At 39.2% G+C, this 24,475-nt stretch overlaps 1 protein-coding gene across 1 annotated transcript in view; it reads right to left on the bottom strand.

The window, feature by feature from the left end:
• CCDC38 (coiled-coil domain containing 38) overlaps positions 1-23,425 on the bottom strand; it is a 30,562-nt gene extending 7,137 nt beyond the window's left edge. Inside the window, exons 1-12 of the mRNA XM_087868845.1 lie at positions 23,375-23,425; positions 19,581-19,681; positions 18,024-18,189; positions 15,581-15,645; positions 13,735-13,898; positions 13,539-13,619; positions 11,782-11,939; positions 10,159-10,254; positions 9,412-9,466; positions 5,444-5,513; positions 3,950-4,101; positions 2,541-2,676 (exon numbers count right to left, since the gene is read on the bottom strand). Of these exons, the coding sequence (XP_087724971.1) occupies positions 2,541-2,676; positions 3,950-4,101; positions 5,444-5,513; positions 9,412-9,466; positions 10,159-10,254; positions 11,782-11,939; positions 13,539-13,619; positions 13,735-13,898; positions 15,581-15,645; positions 18,024-18,189; positions 19,581-19,681; positions 23,375-23,414 (1,284 nt within the window). The 5' untranslated portion in view covers positions 23,415-23,425. The remainder of the gene's footprint in view (positions 1-2,540; positions 2,677-3,949; positions 4,102-5,443; positions 5,514-9,411; positions 9,467-10,158; positions 10,255-11,781; positions 11,940-13,538; positions 13,620-13,734; positions 13,899-15,580; positions 15,646-18,023; positions 18,190-19,580; positions 19,682-23,374) is intronic.
• Positions 23,426-24,475: the final 1,050 nt, after the last annotated feature.

Here is a 24,475-nt window from a genome sequence, read left to right as displayed (position 1 = left end):
TCTGTAATTCTAATCCATGTCACATTCTGCTGTGTGCTGACTGCAGATAACTCCCAATTGAATTAGATCAGCCCCCTGTTTGAAAGAATAAAACAAGAGATGAAGGCATCCTGCAGATTGCACTGTAGCTTACATTCCATTTCATGTTCAACGAAAACATAACTGCCACACAGAATAATGTGGATAAATCTCACAAACATAGTTTTGAGGAAAAGAAGGCACATAAGCCAGACATATTACATGATTCCATTTATATAAAGTTCAAAACATGAAAGCTAACTGATGGTAAGAGAAGTCAGGATTGTGGTCACCTTTGAGGGATGGTAGAGACTGGAAAGGGGGCGTGAGGGAGGCTTCTAAGGGGATTATAATGGTTTATCCCCTAATCTGGGGTGGGGGCGGTTACATGGGTATATTCACTTTGAGGAAATTTCTTAAGAGATAATTTATAATTACCTTATAATTTGTGTGCTTTTCAATATTACATTGTACTTGAATTTTAAGTTTTATTTTAAAAGTAAAATATTGAGGGTGCCTGTGTGGCTCAATTAAGTGTCTGCTTTCAGCTGAGGTCATGATCCCAGAGTCCCAGGATCAGAGTCCCATATCTGGATCCTGGCTCAGCAGGGAGTCCACTTCTCCCTCTGACCCTTCGCCATCTCATGCTTTCTCTCTCTCTCTCTCTCAGATAAATAAAATCTTAAAAAAATAAAAGTAAAATATTGAATCAATAAAAAATGTTTTTAGGGATTAAGTAGTTAGGAGTGTGGAAGTTTAGAAATAATAAAATACTGATTTGATAGTTACAAATCCAAAGTAACTATGATGATTTGAAAATACCAAAATTAGATAAAACTGCTTACTCATAAAGGATTATGTTTTGTTCATTTTGGGATCTGAAAGAATGGGAGTGATTCTAAGAATACTTTTCCCCTGTCAATTTTCATGCTCTGTCCCCCCTTTTCCACACTAGCATTTCACATCTCTAGGAGACACTATGAATTATTAGGCCCATTTTCCCAGAGTGTGCAATACTTGAATGCCAAAATTATACTTGTGACCAAAATTATCTTTTAAAAAGTAATTTTCAGATCAATTCTACCTATTCTGTTTAGGGATCTGGTTGCCTCAAAATGTAAGAGTATTGAAAATGTTACTGTTTTTTATAGCTGTCCTAAACTTGGATGAAAGGTGTTTGGTTGGAGGAGGGTGAAATATCGCTGATATTCATCTGACATTTTTTATGTCAGTCAGCTTCAGAATTATTTAAAACAATTGAAGGGTGGAAGCACCCCAGATGTTCATCAACAGACAAATGGATAAACAGAATGTGGAATATAAAGGTACCTAAAAATAGGCGAATTCGTAGAGACAGAAGGTAAGATAAAAGTTATCAGAGGCCATGAAGAATGGAGAATTGTGTAATGGGTACAGAGTTTCTATTTGGGATGATGAAAAATTCTGTAAATACATGGTGGTGATGGTTACACAATACTGCAAATATACTTTATGTCCCTTACTTGTACTTAGAATAGTTAAATGGTAAATTTTGTTACATATATTTTACCACACACACACACACACACACACACAAAGGTTTAAAAAAAGCCAACATTAAAGAACTGAGGTGGTTGTCATCACACTTCCTGCTCTAGCAGTGCATGACCCCATTCCCTCCTAACTCAGGATACTTACTATACCACCCTAGGAGATGTGTGTGTGTAAAGGAGTCATAAATAAATTTGCTTTTGTAACCTTACACATCCTATGGTTAGAGAGGACACTCTTCTGAATGAGTTCCCCCAAATCTACCTCTGTTTGAAAATCACGTTCATAACCATAAATGTGTTATTAGCCCCACATATGAGATTTGAATTTTTATTTCATTTGAGATTTTTCACAAGGAAATCAATGCTAGCTGGAGTTTGTTGTGGGTCTAGAAACTAATCATTCATTCAACAAACATTTATTGAGCACCTACTTTATAGGGACACTTAACATATCTAACTAGGAAGGGTCATACGATCCCTGCCCTGGAGGGGTTTGCACCCAGCTGGGAGAGATGCGCAGGTAAACAGCACAGGGGCTCCAATAATAGATCTATAGATGCAAGAGAGGCCAAAAGCTATTAGAGGCTCAGTGCTGGGCAGATACTCCATTTGGTTTTGATTCAGTGCTTCCCCTGTTAATTATTTGGTCTTCAGATTGCTACCAAAATGATCATAGACAATGACCTACTTCATGTATATATACTCTGACTAAAAGAAATATATCTGTAGGGGGAAAAAATCTCAGTATCAGACCTTGTAATAATTAGAGCAACATTTTAAGAGAACCCCAATGCCAATTTGAATGCCTTCTACTATGTATATTGACTATTGCATACTGACACGAGAATTCCAAGCTGGTTTTCTGCCTCTATAATCAACCCAGGATTTGTGGTGTGCTTTAATTCCCCATTCCAATACTTAGTGGACAGGGAATTCATATTATTATTAACATGAGCCAAAATAAAATTACCATAGGCAAAGAAGGATTACCTGCGTGTCTGATTTAAATTCTCCAAAACTAAATAGTCTGGACCTTAATTCCAGTTCTGCTGCTTTTTCCTCTTCTCTCACACAGTTAGCCTTAAGCATTTCCTTGTGCTCCAGAAGAAACTCTATGTTGCTGTTTCTATTGCAAAAGAAAAAAGAGACCCTTGTTTGTAATTTGTGGTTTAGAAATAAATCATCAGTCAGGAGTTTCAACACTTTCCATATCATGTGTCAACATCCTATGTCTAGCAAGCCAAATACAAGTTTATAGTTTAAGACATTGTCAAAGTACATGCAACTTTTCAGGTAAAATGAGAAGAGTAAATGCATAGATGCTGCTTTTAACTTCCACCAGGAAGCATTTTCTTCCTGTGGTTCCCCTGAAACCCCCAAATAACAGCAGAGGTGATGTGTCAGGAAGCCAAGTTGTGGTGCGATCTAGAGATAGATTATGTTCTGACATAGATCCCCTTGTCCTGCCCAACCATACTCACCTCGTCCCCAAAACTCATATTGTTGGGGTGGGGCACCATATGCTGTAAGGACTGGGAGAGCGGAGACAGGGATGAAAAGGATACATTAGTGGTAATGAGTGGCTGTGAGATCATGCTTTGTAGGGTCTTATTTGAGTAAGTTAATTTGTTCCAAAGTGTAGTTTGATCTACTGTTCGAAAAGATTGCCATCTTTTGGCCCAGAAAACTCCTCCTAAAAAGACTTTACACACTTTTATAATGGGTAGATAAACAGATCTATTCTCTGCAATTTGAAGCTATTTGCCTATAGCTTCCAAAATTACTTCCAATTACATAAAATTTTACAGAAGGAATTTCATGAGTCATCAAATACAGTCTCCTTCCCCTGACAGAAATCCCTTTTATGAGAGCCCCCCAAATCTACAGATGTATGTTATAAAATGCTATAATATTTAAGTCGCATAACTTTGCTGAGAGTGATGGCCAAGGAAAATGCATTGATTAGCATTATCATCCAAAGCCTGATTTGATTGGCCAGATGGTAGAGTGAAAACTGCACCAAACAAAACTTAATGAGTTGTGGGATCACTATGCTGTATACTGAAACTACTGTAACACAGTGTCAACTATACTTCAATTGAAAAAAAAATTAAGGCAGTACCTTTTAATTCTTTATAATCTTTCAAACTGACTTTTATTATTGCTAGCTAGGAAAATATTTTGACAAGTGAAAGGAAGTAGAGGCTAAAACTAAAGTCAGTCTACTCTGTGTAAATAGAACTTGTACATTTTACACCCTACAATGTAAATTATTATTAATAGAAATCCGACTCTAAATCCAGAGAGACCCTGAGGAAGGTTCACACAGGAATAAGTTGGATTCTGTCTCTGATTAGAGACTGCTTAATAGAAAAATCTGCTTGTTCTTAATAACTTACATTTTATCCTGTATAAGTTTTTCTCTCTTATTTACATCTTCAAGATTTTCATCTACGTCTTGGGAATATTGTACCAAAGTTAGGTTCTGCTCTTCCAGCTCTGTGAGGACTCGAAGTAACTCTTCTGGTTCTTTGAAATAAAGCTCTGGCTCCTAACCAATCAATAATAAATATAATTCACTTAAAAATATGCTACTTATGCACATATGACTTATCTAGAAAAATACAATGGGGAAAGGAATGCCATTCTGATTATGAGGGAGAGCTGGCCATTCTGATTATTTCCATGAGAACTGGCCTTCAGGAAGAGGACTTTCAGGGTGCTGGGGGAGATGAAAGTTATTATAGAAAGGAAAAAGGAAGGTAAGGAAAACAGAAAGAAGAAGGGATGGAGCTGAAGAGGAGACCAAGGCAGGAAAAAGGGAAAGATGAGTCTAGGGAAAGGTAGGAAAGGGAATAGAAGAAAGAAAAAGGAGGCTAAGTGAAGGTTATTTTCTCCCCCCGTTTTATTTTATATTTTCCAAAAACTTAATAAATAAACATATTACTTTAAGTAATTTTAATTTTTAAAAAGATGACTTGGGTATTTGCACACCATGTTCATCATATTTACTTCATTGATGGATGAATGGATAAAGGAAATGTGGTATATCCATGCAATGGGATATTATTCAGCCTTAAAAAAGGAGACCCTGGCACATGCTGCCACATGGGTGAACCTGGAGGACATTAGGTTCTGTGAAATAAGCCAAGTTACAGAGAGAAATAACTGCATGATTCCACTTTTATGAGGTATCTAAAGTAATCAAACTCTTAGAAAGTAGAACCATGGTTGCTAGGGCTACAGGGAGGGAGAATAGGGGAATTCAGTGGGTACAGGTTTCTGTTTTGCAAGATGAAAAAGTTCTAGAGATCTGTTGCACAACAATGTGCATATAGTTAATACTATACTGTACATTTAAATTTAAAAATGGTTAGGACAATAAATTCTATGTTACGTTTTTACCACAATTTTAAAAAAAAGATCACTTGTATAAGATGTGTTATATGTAATAATGGATGGTGTTTTGAAGTGTTTTTTGTTCCTCGTGAATTTCTGTGATCGTAGTTAGGATGGGGTTAGCTCAAAGTCCGTCTTGTAAAATAAAGGGCTGTTTTGTTGAAGGTTGATTTATCTTACAGCACAGCTACACAGCATATCTCAAACTCCAGTAAAATGATAAGCAATCAGAAAATGGCTATTTTATTCTCTATAGGATGGCTGTAGAAAATATATATATATATCCTAAATTATTACCTTCTTATAAACATTTTTCATAAGATGATGACAAAGATGAACTATAGATGCAACTGGGAAACAGCGTCAAAATCATAGTTTCTTCTGGAAAGTTGTGGAATATTTGGAATAGGAAATTTTAATTTTAAAAGAAAAAAATGAGCACTTACACTTTTCACCAAACACAACATATAAATCAAAAAAGATAATCTGGTTACCAGATCATAGTCTGTATCATCATCTAAAAAGAATTCTAAGCTGTCTTCTGAACTGATACTCTCCGTGTGGCTGTAAAAGAAAGAAAATGTCTGATTTCTGAGCCATTTTCAGTCAAAAGATTTGCTTCATTTCAAAATTGTCTTTGGAAGTACAACATAGTCCTTTTCAATAGCCTTTTTAGCCTTTTAGGGAACTGCTGTTTTCAGGAATCAATGGATTCCACACATAGGCAAAAGAAAATCTGGTTCTGGACAGGGGTGACATATGCAAACAAGTGAGGCCACAAAGAAAGGCCAGACCATATGGTACCAATTATTTGAGGTGCATTTATACGAGATCTTTTTAAAGAAACACATGACAACCTACATTGCTGCATCTGTTTTGTTCCTTTTAATGCAGTCTTCTTGACAAACTAAACATGTGCTCTGGTGCTCAAAACAAAGCTTGTTCCCAGAGTAATACAGTATTTGTCTTCTGAACAGCAAATTTTACTGTTTAAAATATCTTCTGATCAGGCTGAGGAAGTGTTGGTTGGGGGAATGGGGGATGAGGTACACTCTTAAATAATAATTATGTGGTTTGCATAGCAGCTCTGGAAAAATCCTTTAAGAAAGATAAATCGAAAATGATTGGAAAATTTAAAAGGCAGAAACTAGGGAGAGTAAGGTGCTGCTGGTGTGATCTAGGTAATTAACACGTTCAAGTAGAGGGTAGTGATGAAGGGAAGAGTGAGTAAATGGGTTGGGGAAGAGAGGAGAATCTAGAGATACATGAAAGAATGAAACCATGGGAACAAAGAGTGGAAAGAGCTAGTGGAGCCAAAAGAGAAGAGACAAAGATGACAAAGTAGTCCTAACAAGATGGAGAACGGTTTAAGGATGAGCTAAGAAAAAAAATTAATATTTGCTTTGTTTAAGTTTGAGGGAACAAAATACCTGTATGAGCTGCCCTTTAAGCCATGGGAAATAAGGTGTGGGAACATGGAGAAAGAGCCATAGATGTAAATGAATATTTAGGAAACATTCCCTGAGAAAGCATTTGATAACTACTGTTCACCCAGCTCTTCTCTTGATCCAGCGGTATCATTTTCTAATCAGTCTTCTACCTCTCTGAAATTCCTGTTAACCTTTTTGGTTTCCTTTTTGACGTAAGTGTCTGTGGTTCCTCAGCCTTCTTCCCCTCTCATTGTACCCACTGTTTTGGGGTTATTTCATCCTCTTTTATGGATTCTATCACTGCTAGTATACTAATGGATCCCACATATCTGTCTCTTTCTCTTGAGCTCTAGACTTCAGTGTCCAACTTCCAACTGGACATCAATGTCTACTTGGTTGTCCTACAAGGAGCTAAAACTAAAACAATCCAAAATCACACTCCTTATCTTCCTCTTCAGGTCTGCTCCCCTTACAGTGTTCCCAGTATTATTGGATGCCAACACCATACACTCAGTTGCCACATAAATTTGGGAGTTATCTTTGACGAAATGTGTGAGTTATTTTTGACCACTCTCTTTTCCTTACACTTGCCCCAGTCTTTATGCAAGCCTTTCAGAGCCTATCAGTGCCACTTCCCTGAGGTGTCTCACAGCCTTTCCTCCTTTGTTCCCACTGTCACTCTGTGGTTGAGGCAGATAATGAACTGACTCCCCCATAACACAGTCTCTCCCCTGACTGTGACAACAGACTCCTAACTGGCCCCTCTTAACTCTAGATTTGTCTCCCTCCATTTCATTCTCTAAAATGGTCCCACATCCAGTTTTCTAAAATGTAAATCTGATTGAGTCTCTGTTACACTCTTACTTAAAACCCTCAGTGGCTCCCCAGGACCCTTGGGACAAAGCACAGACTCCTTAGGATGGCACCACTGCTTACTTGCTCATGATAAAATAACTATTCACCCCTTGAGCCTCTCACTTTCACCCTGTGGCCCAGCTATTTTGAGGAGGGGGTGGGGGATGGGCACAATGTGAAGAGGAGCCGGAGATAACAGGCTTCCAGCTATGGAATGCATAAGTCACAAGAATAAAAGGAAGATACTCAATGATATGATAGTGTTGCATGGTGACATATGGTAGCTACACTTGTGATGAGCACAGCATTGTATCACGATGTTGTACACCCAAAACTAATGTAACATCATATGTCCACTATACTCAAAAAAATAAAAAATAAAGTAACCAGAATAAACTTTAAAAACACACACACAAAAAGATATATACATCTATCAAAATAGCTGAAATTAAAAAAAATAATGAAAACTAAATGCTGATGAGAATGTAGAGAAACTGGATCCCTTGTTCATTGCTGGAGGGAATGTAAAATGGTGTAGCCACTCTGGGAAACAAATTGGCAATTTCTTTAAAAACTAAGCATGTACTTACCATCCAACTCAGCAACTGCACTCTAGGCATTTATTCCAGAGAAATGGAAATGAGGTGCTCACAAAAAGTTGCACAAATGTATTTATAGCAGTTTTATTCTTTATAGTCCCAAATTGGAAACAGTCTGGATGTTGTTCAATAGTGAATAGTTAATTTGTAGTGTGTCCATACCATATATAGTTGACTGTAAGAACGTGGGGGTTAGGGGTGCCAACCCCCCATGCTGTCAAAAATCTTCATGTAACTTTTGACTCCCCCATAACTTATCCACTAATAGCCTACTGTTGACCTGAATCCTAACCAATAACTTAGTCAGTTAACATATTTTATATGTTATATATATTATATACTATATTCATATAATAAAGTATGCTAGATAAAAGAAAATGCCAAGAAAATCCTAAGGAAGAGAAAATATATTTACAGTACTATGCTATGTTTATCAAAAAGAATTCCACATATAAGGGAAACTGCACAGTTCAAACACATGTGGTTAAATGGTTAACTGTAATACTACTCAACAAGAAAAAGGAGCCAACTATTGATAGACCCAACAGCTTAAATGAACCTTCAGAGAATTATGTTCCGTAAAACATCCAATCGCAAAAGGTTGTGTACTGTATGATTCCATTTATGTAACATTCTCGAAATGACAAAAATCAAAGTGATAGAGAACAGATTAGTGGTTTCCAGGAATTAGGGGGAGGAGGAGAGAGGAAAGTGGATGAACTTGCAAAGGGGCAACATGAAGAATCCTCATGATGGTGTTCTGTATTTGATTGTATCTCGACTGTACCAATGCCGGTTTCTTGGTTGTGATATTGTACTACAGTTTGCAAGATGTTACCACTGGGGTAAACTGGCTAAAGGGTACATGGATCTCTCCGTATTATTTCTTGCAAATATATGTGAATCTACAACTATCTCAAAATTTAAAAAAATTAATTAAAAGCAAAATAAAACATTGACACTTAAATGCCACAGAAGCAGAGTGACCTCAGGGTCCCTGGAATTTAGAGTTCAGTGTCTGTGTTGACTTTTGTCATGTGTGATTGTCATGGATATTGTGGTGCTGGCCCAGATCCTCTCCTGGGGGCCAGTGTACCCATCCTGGACATCAATATATTTTCTTAAATAGCCAGGGTTGAGAACTAGCAATTTATGAAATAATGAGTATTAATCAATCAACAATCAAGTAAGGGACAAAACAAAAAAGCTTTATGGTCCTATTGCAGCAATTTTGAATGACATGGTAAAACTGCAAACACGGGGGTCAGCAGAGTAGCTTAATAAACGATTGGGCAGTGGCTCTGAGAGAGCCAGACCCAAGATGCAGAGGGCAGGCAGTTTCTGCAAGTAGCAGTGACAGGCACTCATCAAAGAATGCGCGGAGGCCTGTGGGAGCCCAGCCACCTCAGGAGCACCCGGAAGTGGCAACCACTACCTCCAGGATCTGTCAGGACAGTATGCATTTGTGGTATCAGGACAGTATGCATTTGTGGTATCTATGTTGAAGAAAGTCTAAAAGGGATATTTTCTGAAAAGCATTCACAGTTTCCAAGAGAGTTAGTCAAGTAGGTTCCGTACCTTGATAAGGATGATTTCTTATTCTCTAGGGTGAGAGTGGACCTGTGTGGTTTTCCTGTTCAAAATGTCCAGGTGAAGTCCATGTCGTTGGTGATGGTGGAGGTGAAAAGACATAACATGGAATTAGAAATGAGTCCTTGTTATTTGGTGCAAGATATTCATTTTTTTCTGCATAGATATGCCCATTCTTTTTATTGTTATTAGAATGATAATCATAGAAAATGGAGTGAGCTCATTTATTCTACTGAAATTGGGTTCCAAGCCTAAGAATAAAATCAAAGGCGCTGGTTGGTGGGGGAGGGGGACGCAGAGCACGGTACATATTGTCAAAAACATGATATAACTATTGATAGTCCCAAATCAGGGGCATAAATTGTGAAATATAAATCATGGTGCTTTTTTTACCTAACCATATATATTTCATATATAATCACAGATTTTTAAAAATCAAGGCAAAAAATAAAAATGATGGACACTTCAATTGTTACGTCTTGTGGAGGGGATGACCTGTGCCAGGTTCTCTGCCCCTGACTTCTGTGCCCCGCCCTGTCCATTCATCCACCTCTCCAAGTCTTGTAATCAGGTCAGAGAGAAAGAAATGGAACTCCTAGCTCCCGAGGATTATGGGTGATGAGGACACCACCTTTTGTTTGCCGGGTTAGCTCATAGGTCCTGGATTTCCAATCTGAGACAGGCACCTTCTCTGGTTTTACTTTTGTGAATGAAGTCCCAAATCTCTGGTGTTACCTTGGTGATCTCTTTCCATGTAATAGTCATCTGAAAATGATATCTTCCTGGCATCCTCAGTATTGCCCTCTGTTTTGGTTGTATTTAATTTTAGAAATGAAAAACAAAAAGGGAGAGAAAGAGGGGGGAAAACACTTCTGAGAATGAGAGGTATATCTCATGGTGAAGGAAGAGTTACTGTGAAAACTTACAAGGACAGAAATGGAGGATGGGGACATTTTAACAAGCAAATGTATGATGCAGACGACAAGGGCTGGTCTCTGGAACAGGCAGAATGGAGGGGAACTGACCTACATGGCATGAGGATATCCCTATTTCCTGCATCAGTCGACAGCCTGATAACTTCTATAATCCCAGTGTCAGCCATTCATTCTTCTGGACTGAGGGACTCATTGCTTTCTGAGCATCCTCTAGTTAAAGGACAAGTCTAGGAGCACTGAATTTTCAGCTGCTAAATGCAGTTACTTTCTGGTTTCCTTTCTATATGTTTTCTCTCTTGTCGAACAGTGTATTGAGTTTAACCAAGTGCCATCACTGTGCTCAGTACTCTGTGTACATGATCTAATTTAATCACAGCACGGTGAGAGACACTGAGCAGGACAGCCATCACTGCTGTGCTGGTAAATGTTTAACCATCAGCTTTCTGGAAGAGTTCTCCCTGATTTGTAGTTTACTGGTTTCTATGGGGTAAATGCTTTTACCCCAGAGTCTCAGGATCAGCTCTCAGCTGAAGACTCTGCAGAGAACTGTCTGTGTAGCTCTCGCCTCTTCAGTACTCTGCTCTGGGAACTCCAGTCTCCCTCCACCCTTAGCTCTGTCTTCGCAATTCATGGGGCTTGCTGGCTCCTCCCTCTGCCGCGTCCTGGAAACGCTCCCCAGGCTCTATGCTGAGGCCATCATTTGGCTCGTCTCGTTTGGCTCTCCTCTCTCACGGATCACTCTGCTTCTCTCCTTGATGCCTGATGCCTGAAACTATTGCTGCTTATATTTTTCAGATTGTTTTAGGCAGGAGGGTAAGTCTGGTCCATGTTACCCCAATATTGCTGGAAGTGGTAGTTTTCCTCTTGGATTTATAATCCCATTTTGATCACTTATTCAATTCTTATATATAATAGATCTATTTTTGGTCCATTGAGCTGACTTCCTAATACCAATACCATGCAGTGTTAATTTCTGAGACTCTGTGATAGTATATAGTACTTTAAAAGATTAGTAATACCGGGGCGCCTGGGTGGCTCAGTGTCTTAGGCAACTGACTCTTGATTTTGGCTCATGTCATGATCTCAGGGTCCTGAGACGGAGCCCCACGTTGGGCTCCATGCTCAGCAAGGAGCCTACTTGGGATTCTTTCCCTATGCTCCTCCCCCCTGTTTCTCCCCTGGCTTGTACACACTCGCTCCCTCACTCTCTAAATAAACAAATAAATAAATAAATAAATAAATAAATAAATAAATAAATAAATAAAATCTTTAAAAAAATAATATCAGAGATAGTGGAAATCCTTGTTCAGGTTCTGCTTAAAATAGAAATTCTGACTGTTTAATAACAAACATAAATATTGAAACAATATTTGAGAATTAAAGATATTTACTTAGTTGAAATTAAGAACATGTGACTCACTTGTTAGTATTGGGAGACTAACATTCATACTGTCTCTACTCTTTGTCATCTGTGCCCTTTTCAGCGCTTGTTGGATTTGCCAGTGTTTTGGAGACAATTTCAGCAGAAAAAATCCATATTTCATGTACTCTCGAAGGAGGAATTCTGTTTTTGCTATCTCACTACTCAAAAGAAATGAAGATATCATTAGAAATATCCATGTGAAAGCATGTTCATTTTTTTTAAAAAAAAGTTCACAAAATTTGTTTCCTTGATTATGAATTTGAATAATAGTTTATATAACAAAAATTGTAAGTAGGGTCATAAAACTATGGGCATCAATAAGATAAAAGGAGAAGAAAAAACCCATAGGAGTGCTATTTGAATAAAACGTGCCAAGGATATACACACATGGAATAGACTGATGACAATTTTACTCCTTTATTTCTGAGGGAAATGTTGTATTAAATTTTAGACACAGGGAGAAATTAGAAGGGAGCAGAAGCTGATACTTGTGCTACAAGAACAGGGTTAAAATAGCTAGCATCACAACTTGCAAGCAAAAGCGTCAGAACAAGCTCCCTTCCCCTTTGTAAACAGATTTCCAGCCCTACCTGCAATGGAGAACCTTCCTGGGCCATCTCAAGCCCAGAGAGAGAAAAAGGAAATAAGTAGCAGGTGTCTGCATCCTTTGTGCTGTTCCCAGCTTGTTTTTCATGACCTTTCACACCTTTCTAGGATGACACATAGACACAAAGCATGGTTTGCTGGGTGGCCATTGTGCATAAATACAGTACTCTCTGCAAGCCTAGAGGCTGCTACTCTGGTTCTACAAATAGAACAGAATCTCCTAATTACATGATGGAGTGAAGGAAGGAAGGGAGTTCTCCACCTTGGAATGCCTTCAACTTTAGGCTCCTGAAATAGAAAAGGCTCTGTAGCCAGAATGTGTTTGAAAACACACATTCCATTAGTAACAATGGGTTTCAGAGAAACTACCATCCAGTTCATTTGCTATATTTTTAGACGAGTTGTTGTCCTCTTCTCTGAAAACTCTAGGACTTGGTTTTAGAGGAAAAGTAAGTATCAAATCCTCAAAAAGAAAAAAAAAAGTGTAGGTATGACTTGACACCAAGACTAGTGTCTCCTGGGTCATGAAATTACTGTCCAAGAATGATGATAGAAAGAAGCTTCTTTAGATATTTAAAATTAGACCAAGTGAGATACACTGACCACAGAAGAAAACATCTGGGCTTGAAAAAAAAAAAAAAGTGGTGGGTGGTATAATAATTTTATCCCAACTCTCCCTGTAATTTTTGTCATTATAGATCCCGGCTTTTAATATCAATTCTAGTTTCAACTAAGTATAAGTATAAATATAAAAAAAAATACTGCCCATTTTAGGTGAGAGATGGTTGTAAAAATCAATCCCACTTTCAGAGATGTTAAAATGTGGAAAGAAATATGCCTTCAAATGAATGAAAGAAGGCACTTAGAAAATCATTCATGGTTTATCCTTAACATTGGCTTGCTTCTTTTCAGCCAATTTCTAGGCTTCTACACTGATAAGTTACAGAAACTTTTCAGCCAGAGGTCCCTGTACTCTGATACCCAGGCAGAGACAGACGGTCCTTGATCGACAGATTACTTATTTAAAAATGAGGTCATACTTAGGAAATCATCAACTGATAAGGAATATTCCCACGTAGGTCTTGGTAGGCACAGGTAGGTTTCAAGGGGCCGGGACGTTTGAGAAGGAAAAGGTGGTGCCCCGGGCTCACCTTTTCACTGCCTGCACCTCCATACTGGCTTTCTTTAACTCTGCTGTCATTTGGAGTTTGTTTATAGTTTCCTGTGCTGCACTGAAAAGTGATGGGGATTTGTTAGTTTGTTTTGTGTTGTGCTGTATCCTGAGAAACTAAAAAGAAAGGGGGAGGGGAAAAAGGCAATTCGGCCAGAGTGAAAAAAAAAACGAACATTTTAAGAGCATCTACAGATCTGTGGTCATTTTCTCGAAGGAACTCTTCAAAGGCCATTGCGTCTTCTTGGAGCTTTCTTTCGGCTCTTGTGAGTTGCCGTTCCTTCGCCACCATGTGTTTTTCAAACTTTTTAATTGTATTTCTTTTGGTTGACAGGGCATACTAGGAATATCGAAAAGAGAAGTGCAACATTATGCCACATTTCCAACTCATTGCTAGTACATTTCAACAGTCTCCTAATAAAGGGGAAAATAACTTGCATAGTAAGTGATCACTTGTATTAGAAATATAGCATGCCAGGTCTTGAGACAACACTCTTTATTTTATGAAGGAATTTATTTTGGGAGCGTTAGAACGGAGACTAATTCCTCTCTTTCACTTTTTTTATGAAGAGGCTCAATATGGTTCCAACATGGCTTTGTCCCACAAATCAAAAGTAGCTACATATCCCCTCAGGCTCTATCCTAAAAAATTAAAATTAAAATTAAAAAAAAACCCTACATATCCCTCCAAAGAGGAGGTCTACCTGGAATTATCCACAGTATCCCTCCAAGATTTCTGGGCATTGGGAAATGGGGCGGTCTGCAGTCACGAAGCCTCCTTCATTAGGAAGTAGCTCAGGAGAATGAGGTTTTCACCCTGCTGTGCCTCTGACACATTCCTCCAAGCTGCCCAAGGGTAGGGGTAGATCCCCAGATACAACTTTGATATCTAGCTTTTATTTTTTCAGTACAGAATATAAGAATTCACTATGGTTTTTAATGCCATGCATGAAAAAGGAATTATAAATAAAGTCACTTAAATTATAAAAGAATTTAAAATATGTTATTGAGCTCATTCTAAAGAAATAACACCCGGGGAGCCAGGGACCAGACAAAGTCACCAGAGGTCTTCAGTAGAGGAGGGGCACGTGTGGAGAGCAGACTGAGTGTAGGGAGCAAAAGTGGAGGCAGACCAGTGTTCAGAAGTCATAACAATAATTCATACAAGTGATATTGGTGACGTGCATTACAGTGGCAGCAGGGGAGGTCGTGAAAAGTAGTGTGAGTATGGATTTATTGGGAAAAAAATACATTTGAAAGTATATTTGGATGTGGGTTGTAGGTAGGAGAGTTGAGTTGGCCTAAGCAACTGGAAAAATGAAATGGCTACTGACTGCGATGGGGGCAGTCTGTGAGTTGCAGATTTGCGGGGGTAGGGAAGAGTATAGGAGGGGCAAATTTTGGAAATGGGAAGTCTGAGGTGCCTACTGGGCATCTAAGTGGAGATGTTAAGAACTACAGTTGCCTTTGTGAGTCTGGAGGTCAGGGAAGAAGATCGGGGTAGAAAAATGAGTTTGGACGTTGTTAATGGGGAAGTGGAATTTAAAGCCATGGGCCCGGAGGAGGGTAGACAGAGCACAGGGCGAGGAGTGAGCCCTAGCGTGTTCCAATATTTAGAGATCCAGGTTCTCCAAAACAAGGAGCAAGAAAAGAAAACTGAAGAAGCGAGCAGTGAGTGACGAGGAAGAACCAAGAGAGAGTGGGTCCTGGAAACCAGCCGAAGAAGACATTTCAAGAAGAGGAAGTGACCGGAATGATCTAACTGCTGCTGAAGGGAAGGAAAAGGAAGCCTGTGAGGTGACAGTTTGAACTTGGCGACGGGAAGGTCACTGAGAACCTTGGCAAAAGCAGTTTTGGTGGAATGATGAGGACAGAAGCCCAACTGAGGTTGTTTAGGAAAGGGTCGGAGGGGCAACAGATCTGGAGCGTGTAATGAAAAAATAAACTACCAAGGTGAAATTTTGGCAATGCTCTGCCAGAAGTCTTCTGTTTGACTAATGGGAGAAAAATTATTTTTACTACCTCCAGCAGAAACCTGTCTCTCTGGTCATTAATAAATTCATGAATAGTCCTTTTTGTGTCCGCACCTTCAAAGAAAATTGAAATAGATTTAGTTCATTATCCCTCTCTCGAGCTTCTATAAAATAAAAGCTATGTAATTAAATTACTGTATATGGTATGTATCTGACTTAAAAAGCCACTACCCCTTCAAATAAACTTTTTTCCTAATCACTAAACTAATTTCATAATAGTAACTACCATTTATTTTGTGTCCATCATATTCCAAGAACTTTATTAGACAGTTTAAATAAATCATTTTATTTGATCCTAACAATAACCCCAATGACGTACATATTTCTGTACCCATCCTGTATGTGAGCTCAGAGATGTCCAGATGCTTGCCCAAGATAACGGGCTAACATGTGGCAGAAGGGGCGTATGACTCCTAAGTCTGTGCTGAAGGAGACCAAGCTGTTTTAAATCTTAGTGTTTTGGCCAGTCTGGATATAAAACCGTAGTCCTTTGGAAAAATGTGTTTGGGGATCACAAACCAAATTTACGTTAGGTAAGAAAAAGATGACGACTAGCTTTGCCATCTAGCAATAAAAAAGACCAAAGCTTCCTTTCAAGGTGTCTTCGTTCTGGAAAAATTACACATAGGCTGCATTTCAATAATGTTCGCTTCATGAAAAATCAACAGAATGTGGTATAGAACAAAGTCTATTAAAACAAATCCTAATCTGTCCATTTACTAAATATTATAGTCATGCTTACTATTTCAGGCTACTTTAACATGATACTCTCCGGCTGAGTTGATGTGATTCTATTCCTCAAGTCTAAATAAACTGGTTATGGTGGGTTTCCCATTTTGGCCCTTCTAGCTATCCAGAAGGTTTTTTAACAAAGAGACCATGTATGATAAAACCGTCTTCCAAGCACTAGTATTCCCGAACACCGGAGTACCTGACCACTCACTGGGGATGTGATCCAGAGATGTTACTATCTGAGAGTAAAACCACAGTCAAGCTGCCAGCTGCCTGGAGGGAGAAGCGGCACTTCTGTTATGCAGCCTAACCCATCTGTCTGTGACAGTTGCCTGTGTCATTTCTTTGAGGTGATCTAGCAGTTGGCTACTGTTGCATACACAAAAATAACTGGGCTCCCAAAGTGGGGGTCACTTGCTCATTTTACATCACATAGGCTTGTCTTTAATCAGAATTCAGGCAGGAAATGTGAGATTGGGAAATGGGGGTTTCAACCAAATCAACTTATGATTGGTAAGTCTGAGGGGGATTTCTTTATTTTCAATGAAAATGTCCAAATTGCTTATCTGTGAATCAGCAGAAACTGACGACCCGATTTCCATTGCTGACAGAGCCCAGAGTGCCCTGGATAAATACCAAATGATTTTACCATTTCCTTTTTAAGAGTCTACTGTATGTCATTTACTGTTAAGAGATGGTAACCCCTCTGTTGACCAGCATGATGTTAAATAGGGTTATCTGCAAAGTCGTATTTGCTAGTTCTCTCAGCAGTGGTAGTGTGGCAAGGGTTTCTGAAGGTAGCCACTTCGTGCAGAACTCTAAAACATGTCACGTATAATTTTAAGTGCTCTTGATGACTTACGGTTCACCATTGTACAGAGGTGATCTATGAGACACAGGACTGAACCTGGCTCTACCCATCAGTGCTTATAGTCACTGATACCGCCGTGTTGCCTGACATTTGCACTTCGTACAACAACAAATGTGCGCCTCCAAGATCTAAAAAAGTTAACATGGCTTCCCTCTTCTACACTAATAATTGATTCCAAAGTTCCTTCCCAGGTGTTTCTTTTTTGTTGTTTTCTCTGAAGATTTTTTTTTATCATAGTTTGACAAAGTTACCAAATTTTTAAGTTACCACAGCAAATCCTGGGCACTCAATGTATCTTTCTTCCTCCCTTCCTTTCTTCCTTACTTTTTAATTTTAATTCAAAAATTTAGACAAGACTCATCTTGGGGGAAGATTTTATGACCCCATCATCCTAGCATTAATCACTTCAACCTCACTTCAAACTGCTTTCTGTCTCATTTGTAAGCACTTCTTGATCTGATAAGAAAAGTCCATGACATTTTAATTACCATATTGTTCTTTTTAATGGAGCAATAATTAATATCCTGTAATATTTTTAACATGTTGCCCTCAAGTGCCATTATAACAGGTTGTGTTTTTGCAACAAAAGGAAAACTTATTTAATTCTATTAGCTTCCTGATTCTGGATATATGAGCTGTATGGCCCGGAAAAGTATGTTTTCTTTTTTAAAATAGATTTTGTCCCGACTCACAGCTTCCATTTACAAAGTACGCCCCCATCCATAGAATGAGACAACATACTTTTTTTTTTACCCCCAGAAAAGCCCCCAAACCTGACATTAACAGTAAAAATTCAAAATAATATTCTTAAACAATAATATAGACTTACCTTCTGTTAATCTTAGAATAAGAGTGGGATCTAGCCCAAATTTTTCGAATGAGCCACCAGCTGTGTCAGAGTAGAATGCTACTTGGCCCAGGTGTGAACGACTTTTCATTCGAGATGAAAAAGTAGACTTCTGGTAGACTTTCATGCTGCGGTTTATAAATTTTTCCTGCCCAAGTGCAAAAATTTAAAAGAATTTCTAATATACCAAAATAATATTGTCTTTAAAAATAGTGATCAGATATAAAAATATCATTTACAATAAGTCTTTTTCTCATTACTGGTACATTTCTTATTACTGATACATTAAACAAGCAACTGAGTTCGTATCTCTGAAGGATTGGGTGTAGTTTGCAATTCCTTCTCTTATGAAGCTGAGCAAAGACATTTAACCTTTACTAAACATGTACATCATAAATATGAGCCTGGAAAGTTTTCTGGCTTTATCTTCATTTTCATTTTTATTTTTTAATCTTTGTCTTGCCCAACGGCAGGGAACTTGGAAATTCCACTGATTTGAAAGGACTGGTTCTGTGGAATTGAAAACTTGGGAGGAAATGGATCTCCCCAGTAGACATAAATGAATCAGTCTTTCCAATTCATGAATCTTGGCTCAATTTAATTTTGGACACTTTCAATAAAATTATAGAACACAAGCATAAAATCTTCACCTTACAGATGAATTTGTGATTGAGCATTTCTAGATAATCTCTTCATTCTAAACAGGATTTTTTTAAAAAATCCTATAATCAATCTTTACCTCTAGGAATAAGGAAAGCAAACCTCTTGAAATCCAAATCACGTAATAAACAGTATAAAGATGTAAGTAGTGAGATTAACTGCAAAAGCACAGCTTTGTTATCCTCATCTCTGGTTTAGCTTCATACCAGATCATTCTAAAATGACCCCATCCTCCACTTTTGTTCCTTCTTCCTTCTCTGCCCCTCTTCCCTAATACACATACATACATTCTCTTATCTGTATCTGGCTGGCAAATTTTAACTTATTCTTAACAATTCAGCTCTTGCTGTCTCCTCAGTGAAGTCTTTGTGCGTGTGTGTGCCCAGAGACAAACATGCACGCACACACACACACCACCACCATCATCCTTCCCTCCAGCGAAGATGGTCACTCCTTTCTCTACATGTCTTTTGCTCTATTACTGTATTTTATCAACTCTAAGATGTCATTTATTGTAGATGCAGTATTATTTTATGCACTGCCAATTATGCATGGCATCCCATCTCTATAAGCTGGATCCCAATTTCAGGAATGAGAAAATGTGAAAAAAATATGGGCATTAGAATCAATGAAGTGGGATACATCATACTTGTCATATGTGATGGTCATAGTGTGTCTGTCTTCCCCCAGTGGGCAGTGAACATTAGGACCTTACCATGGGCTGGATGTTGTTCCTGTTGTGTTTACACCCCAGCATAGTGTGCAATGCATATACCCACACCTGACCCCTTGTCTTAATCCAGCACAGTTCATAAAAGTGATGGATAAGAGGATAAATTTCTAACATTAATTTGTATTGGGCTTTTAATAAAACTTTACCTTTTTCTTTGCTGCCATTTCATTTTCTTTGAAAAGAAAGAGATCTTTGAAAAAGATCTTATATGGCTTGTCCTTTTTGACTGAGTCATCTTTTCCTTTATCTGTTAAAAAAAAAAATCTGTCATCCTTGCTCTGCTGACCAGAAGGGCAAGGCTCTACCAGCCAGGATGGAGCAGGTGGGTAGGTGGGTCTCTAAGGAGGAGGACACAGGCAGCCCTCCTCTCCAACTGAGACAGGGATGCAGGGCCTGGATCTCAAGGGCAGAAGACACAGCTCATCTGTCTGTTTCTCATGGCACTGAGCACAGTGCTTCCTACTTCAGGGGGAATGAGTCTATATTTGCTGTGTGAATAGATAAGGGGCCTATTACAGGATAGTGGGATCATATTTTGAGGCATTAAGATACTGCTTCTTCCCATCACTACAAATATATGCACTATTACCCTTACACCGCCATTTCGGCCCCAATAGACGCAGCCACTATTAGGGACATCCTCCGTCCAGACTAGAGAGTCTTAAAAAAAAAAAAAAATCAAAGGTAATGACAAGTATTGGCAAGGGTGTAGAGGAATTGGAATCTTAACATTCTGCTAATGGGAATGGAAAATAGTGCAGCCACTTTGGAAAACAGCCTCAAAAAGTTCAACATATAGTTGCCATGTGACCCAGCCATTCCACTCCTAGAAATGAAAACATATGTTCTCATGAAAATTTGTACATGAATATTTATAGCAGTATTATACATAACAGTCAACAGATAGAAACAACCCAAATATCCATCACCTGATGAATGCATAAACAAAATGTGGTATCTCCATACAATGGAATATTAATCAGCCATACCAAGGATACATACTCTAAGACTGATGAAACTTGGAAATATTATATTAAGTGAAAGAAGCCACATTAAGTCTCTACATTATAAGATTCCATTATATTCCATGAAATGTCTAGAATAGGCACATCCACGGAGCCAAAAGATAGATTAGTGGTTGCTTGGGGCTGGAGGGGACCTAGGGGTTATGGCTAAGGGGTGCAGGGTTTCTTTCTGAGATGATAAAAATGTTCTACAATGGACTGAGTTGATGGCAACACATATCTGTGAGTACAAGCCCTGGACTCATACACTTAATAAAAAAGGAAGCCTGGCCATAAAGGGGCGGGCAATGGAAAGGGAGAGAAAGGGAGGGAGAGAGAAGTCAACTGAATTTCTGAACGGACTTTCTGTTTTTATTCATAAAATCTGAAATGTTAAAAGGTCTTTTTCTTTCTTTCTGGCTTTTTAATGCTTGGGGTAGAAATTTTGGCTTCAGAGACCAATAGCCAAAAGCAGGAATCCTGGAGCTTGGAAGTGACACATTCAATTAGAGAAAGGGAAAGGATAACTGAAAACACATCCCCCCTCCTACCCTAACCCCTGCACTTACTTTCACCTCCCAAAATACCAGAGTATTTTGAAAGTGCCCCTCATCTCTAAGTGGCTGAAAGGAACAGCTGGGAATTGGGAGGGCTGGGAGTTACTGGTCTGGAGTTTAAAGGCTGCCTGAGAATTGAATGTTTGCCCAGGGATTCAGTTGGGAAAGTGGGAATGCTTGGGCTAGAAACCTCAGGCACGTTTTTCTGTAGGTAATGGGTTAGGAAGAAAGTAAATTGTGGAGTGGAAGCTTTGGGCTCAACATGGAGTGTGTGGTGTTCTGATCACCTCCTATTCACTTTGTGGGTAAAGGAAGGATCCTCTGCCCCAAATAGTATGAGATGACTGAACATATGACCCTCCACACTGGACTGATAAGATAGATAACGATTTATTAGTCACTTATCTCACAGCCCAGGGGAGGAGGACACTACCTGCCAGGCAGTGCCACATAATGACTGCACTCAGGAACAGAGTGAAACAGGATGGCAGGAGGCAGACTTTGTACTAACAAGAGGGTGAGGTGCCCCTGCTTCCCACAAGAGGACATAATTGACTTGTGAAACTCATTAGGTTGAAGACCAGTAGAGTGTAACTGGTCCAGCTGATGGGGAAATAGCTGGGTGGGGAACCTTTCTCGCTGGGTGAAGGTCAAATCTGGCACACTTACAGGGAGACTTACAGTTACGTCTTTGGGGCTCTGTGAAGCTCAAAGATGTCAAGGCGATACATGAAATCTTAGGCCTTATAATATATGAATAAAGACAAGCAAGGGTGGGTCTAGGCAGCTGGGCTTGGAGACAGCAGATGTATAGAAAGGCATAGCCAACAGGCTGAGGCCCAGGAGGAGGCAACAGAAGTCAAGTACCCAAAGGGCATTGCCAGGGTTTATGACCTGTACCCTATACCGCCACTCTCAGGCCAGAGCTAGACCTGACATCCCAGGAAGGGATCGCTGATGTCCTCCAAAGGATGAGTCATTGATAGGCTGGACATCTCTCCCTCAACCAACCCTCTCTCCTCTCAAGAAAAACCTCACAAACTTACTGTCAATCCCACCCTAGCTAGCTTAAAGTCTTGAATGCCCGCGTTTAAATCCTCTCTGACCAAGTTTCAGTTTTCTGGATTGACAAGATATTTTATTCCCCTCCAACTCCAAAGCCAAGTTCCTTTTGGTTATAAAGAAATAGAACACACTAAAACTCTAAACACCAAGTATATTAGTTTCCCATGGCTGCTATAATAAGTTACCACAAACTTGGCGGCTTAAGACAACAGAACTTTATTCTCTCACAGTCCTGGAGTTCAGGAGTTCAACATCAAGGTGCCAGCCGGACTATGCTCCCTCCAAAGGCTCTGTGGAAGAATCCTTCCTTATCTCTTCCAGCTTCTGGTGGCTTCGGGCATTCACGGTTGTGTGACTCCTTCGTCTCTGTGTTCACAGGGACTTCTTTTTCTCACAAAGACACTTGTCATTTAAAATTTAGGACCTACCTTAAGTCCAAGATGATCTCATCTTGAGATCCTTACCTCAATTACATTTGAAAGACCCTTTTGCCATATAAGGTCACATTGCAGGGGTTAGGACATGGAGAGCTACCATTTTGGAGGGACCACTTTCAACACACTCTAACAAGTTTCCTGAATTATAAACTCATTCTAAGCACTGGCCCTTAGCCAGCCCTTCTCCTCACCTGAATTACTTCCTAGACGTATAGAACTAGGGCTGCCGTAACAAAGCACCACAAACAGAGGGGCTTAAAGCAGCAGGCATGGGTTCTCTCACAGTCCTGGAGGCCGGAAGTCGAATATGAAGATGTTGGCTTGGTTCCTTCCAGAGTTTCTGAGGGAGAATCCATGGCATGACTTTGCCCAAGCCCATGGTAAGTACCTATAGAGTGCCTGTTACCTGTAACACACTCTTGGTGTTATCCAATGTTCAAATTTTTGTCAAATTTGTAAGTGACAAAGAAGTTATTCTTCTATACTGATAAATATGAATTCCTTGTATACTTGTAAAGAAGCAGGAGGAGGAGAGGAAAGCTGGAAAAGGAAAGGAGAGGACAGGTTTTGATAAAATGCAGTTATTCATGTCCTTTATTATGACAAATAATTGAGTTAATTGTTTTATGTTATGAAATTCCCTAGCAATCTAGTTAACTACAACAATTTAATGCCTCTCTGATGTGAAGATTTTTCTTTTCAGAATTAAAAAGTGGAAGAGAACCTTCTCAGCAGGCCATTTATAAACTCTTCACATAGAAAGGCCATGTCTAATGCTTGTCCTGTGGCATTCTCCTTTGGCTACGTTCCCAATCTACCGTGGAGACTGACTGTACCAGGCACAAAGCAAGAACTCATTGACACATTTCTTCTTTACCTTCAGGAGCCAGTGATAGCGGCAAATATTGTGATGACATTTTGTCTCCTGGCCCTGTCCAAAGAAAAGGAAATACATTAAAAATAAATACTGTAAACCAGAGCATTGGGTGATGTATGGAAGTGTTGAATCACTAACTTGTACACCTGAAACTAATAGAACACTGCATGTTAACTAACTGGAATTGAAATAAGGACTTAAAAAAAAATTTCTGTAAACCTTGCATAAAGGGGCTAAATTCAACAGCCAGTGATTCCAAATAGCCTTCACTGCTTTTAAAAGCACAAACTCTTTGGCCCAGCAATTCTAAATCTGGGAACCTATCCCAAGAAAATAATCGGGTTAAGTGAGCAAAAAAAGTATGTACAGTAATGTTGGTTGACGTGTTACTTAATAAACAGGGAGTTGATTAAATAACTCTGGTATACCCATAACAGAGATTGCCCCGTGGCCCATCAAAACAAGGCTCTAGTCACTATTCCCTCCGTTAACTATATATTAAAAGTAAAAAACAAAATACTTCCAAAGGGTGAGAGTAACGTGGATAAAAACAAAAACAAAAACACTCGCCAGTGTCAGGCGTTTGAAAAGTTGTTCACCAAACATTAATAGTGGTGGTCTTCAATTTCGAGCAACCTCTCCTTGCATTTCTATCAGGTTTGGGATTAGGGTTAGTTGCAAAATTTAAGGAAGTGGCCCCCAAAACTCAGTTATCAAAATAAATAACATGTTAATGCAACTTTTTAAAAATGCCAAGTCAATGCAGGAAAAAAATCCATGGTGAACAAAATATGAAGACTTCAAATACAGACAGGATCTGACCGTGCGTCTCCATGACCCTGAGAGCGAGCGCCTCCTTTGCCACACCTCTGTCCTGGCCCATAGATCTCGTCTTTATGTACGCTTTTGATATTTTGTTTATCATGGAATTTTTTGCATTAATTTTTATTTTTAGGGGCGCCTGGTGGCTCTGGGGTGCCTGGGTGGCTCAGTCGTTAAGTGTCTGCCTTCGGCTCAGGGCGTGATCCCAGAGTCCTGGGATTGAGCCCTGCATTGGGCTCCCTGCTCTGCTGGGAGCCTGCTTCTTCCTCTCCCACTCCC

This window comes from Ursus americanus, chromosome 17, assembly GCF_024610735.1.
Source record: "Ursus americanus isolate L20-20 chromosome 17, mUrsAme1.1.p, whole genome shotgun sequence".
Lineage (NCBI taxonomy): Eukaryota > Metazoa > Chordata > Mammalia > Carnivora > Ursidae > Ursus > Ursus americanus.
Note: the sequence above shows the minus strand (reverse complement) of the source record. Positions and strands in the feature narration are given on the sequence as shown.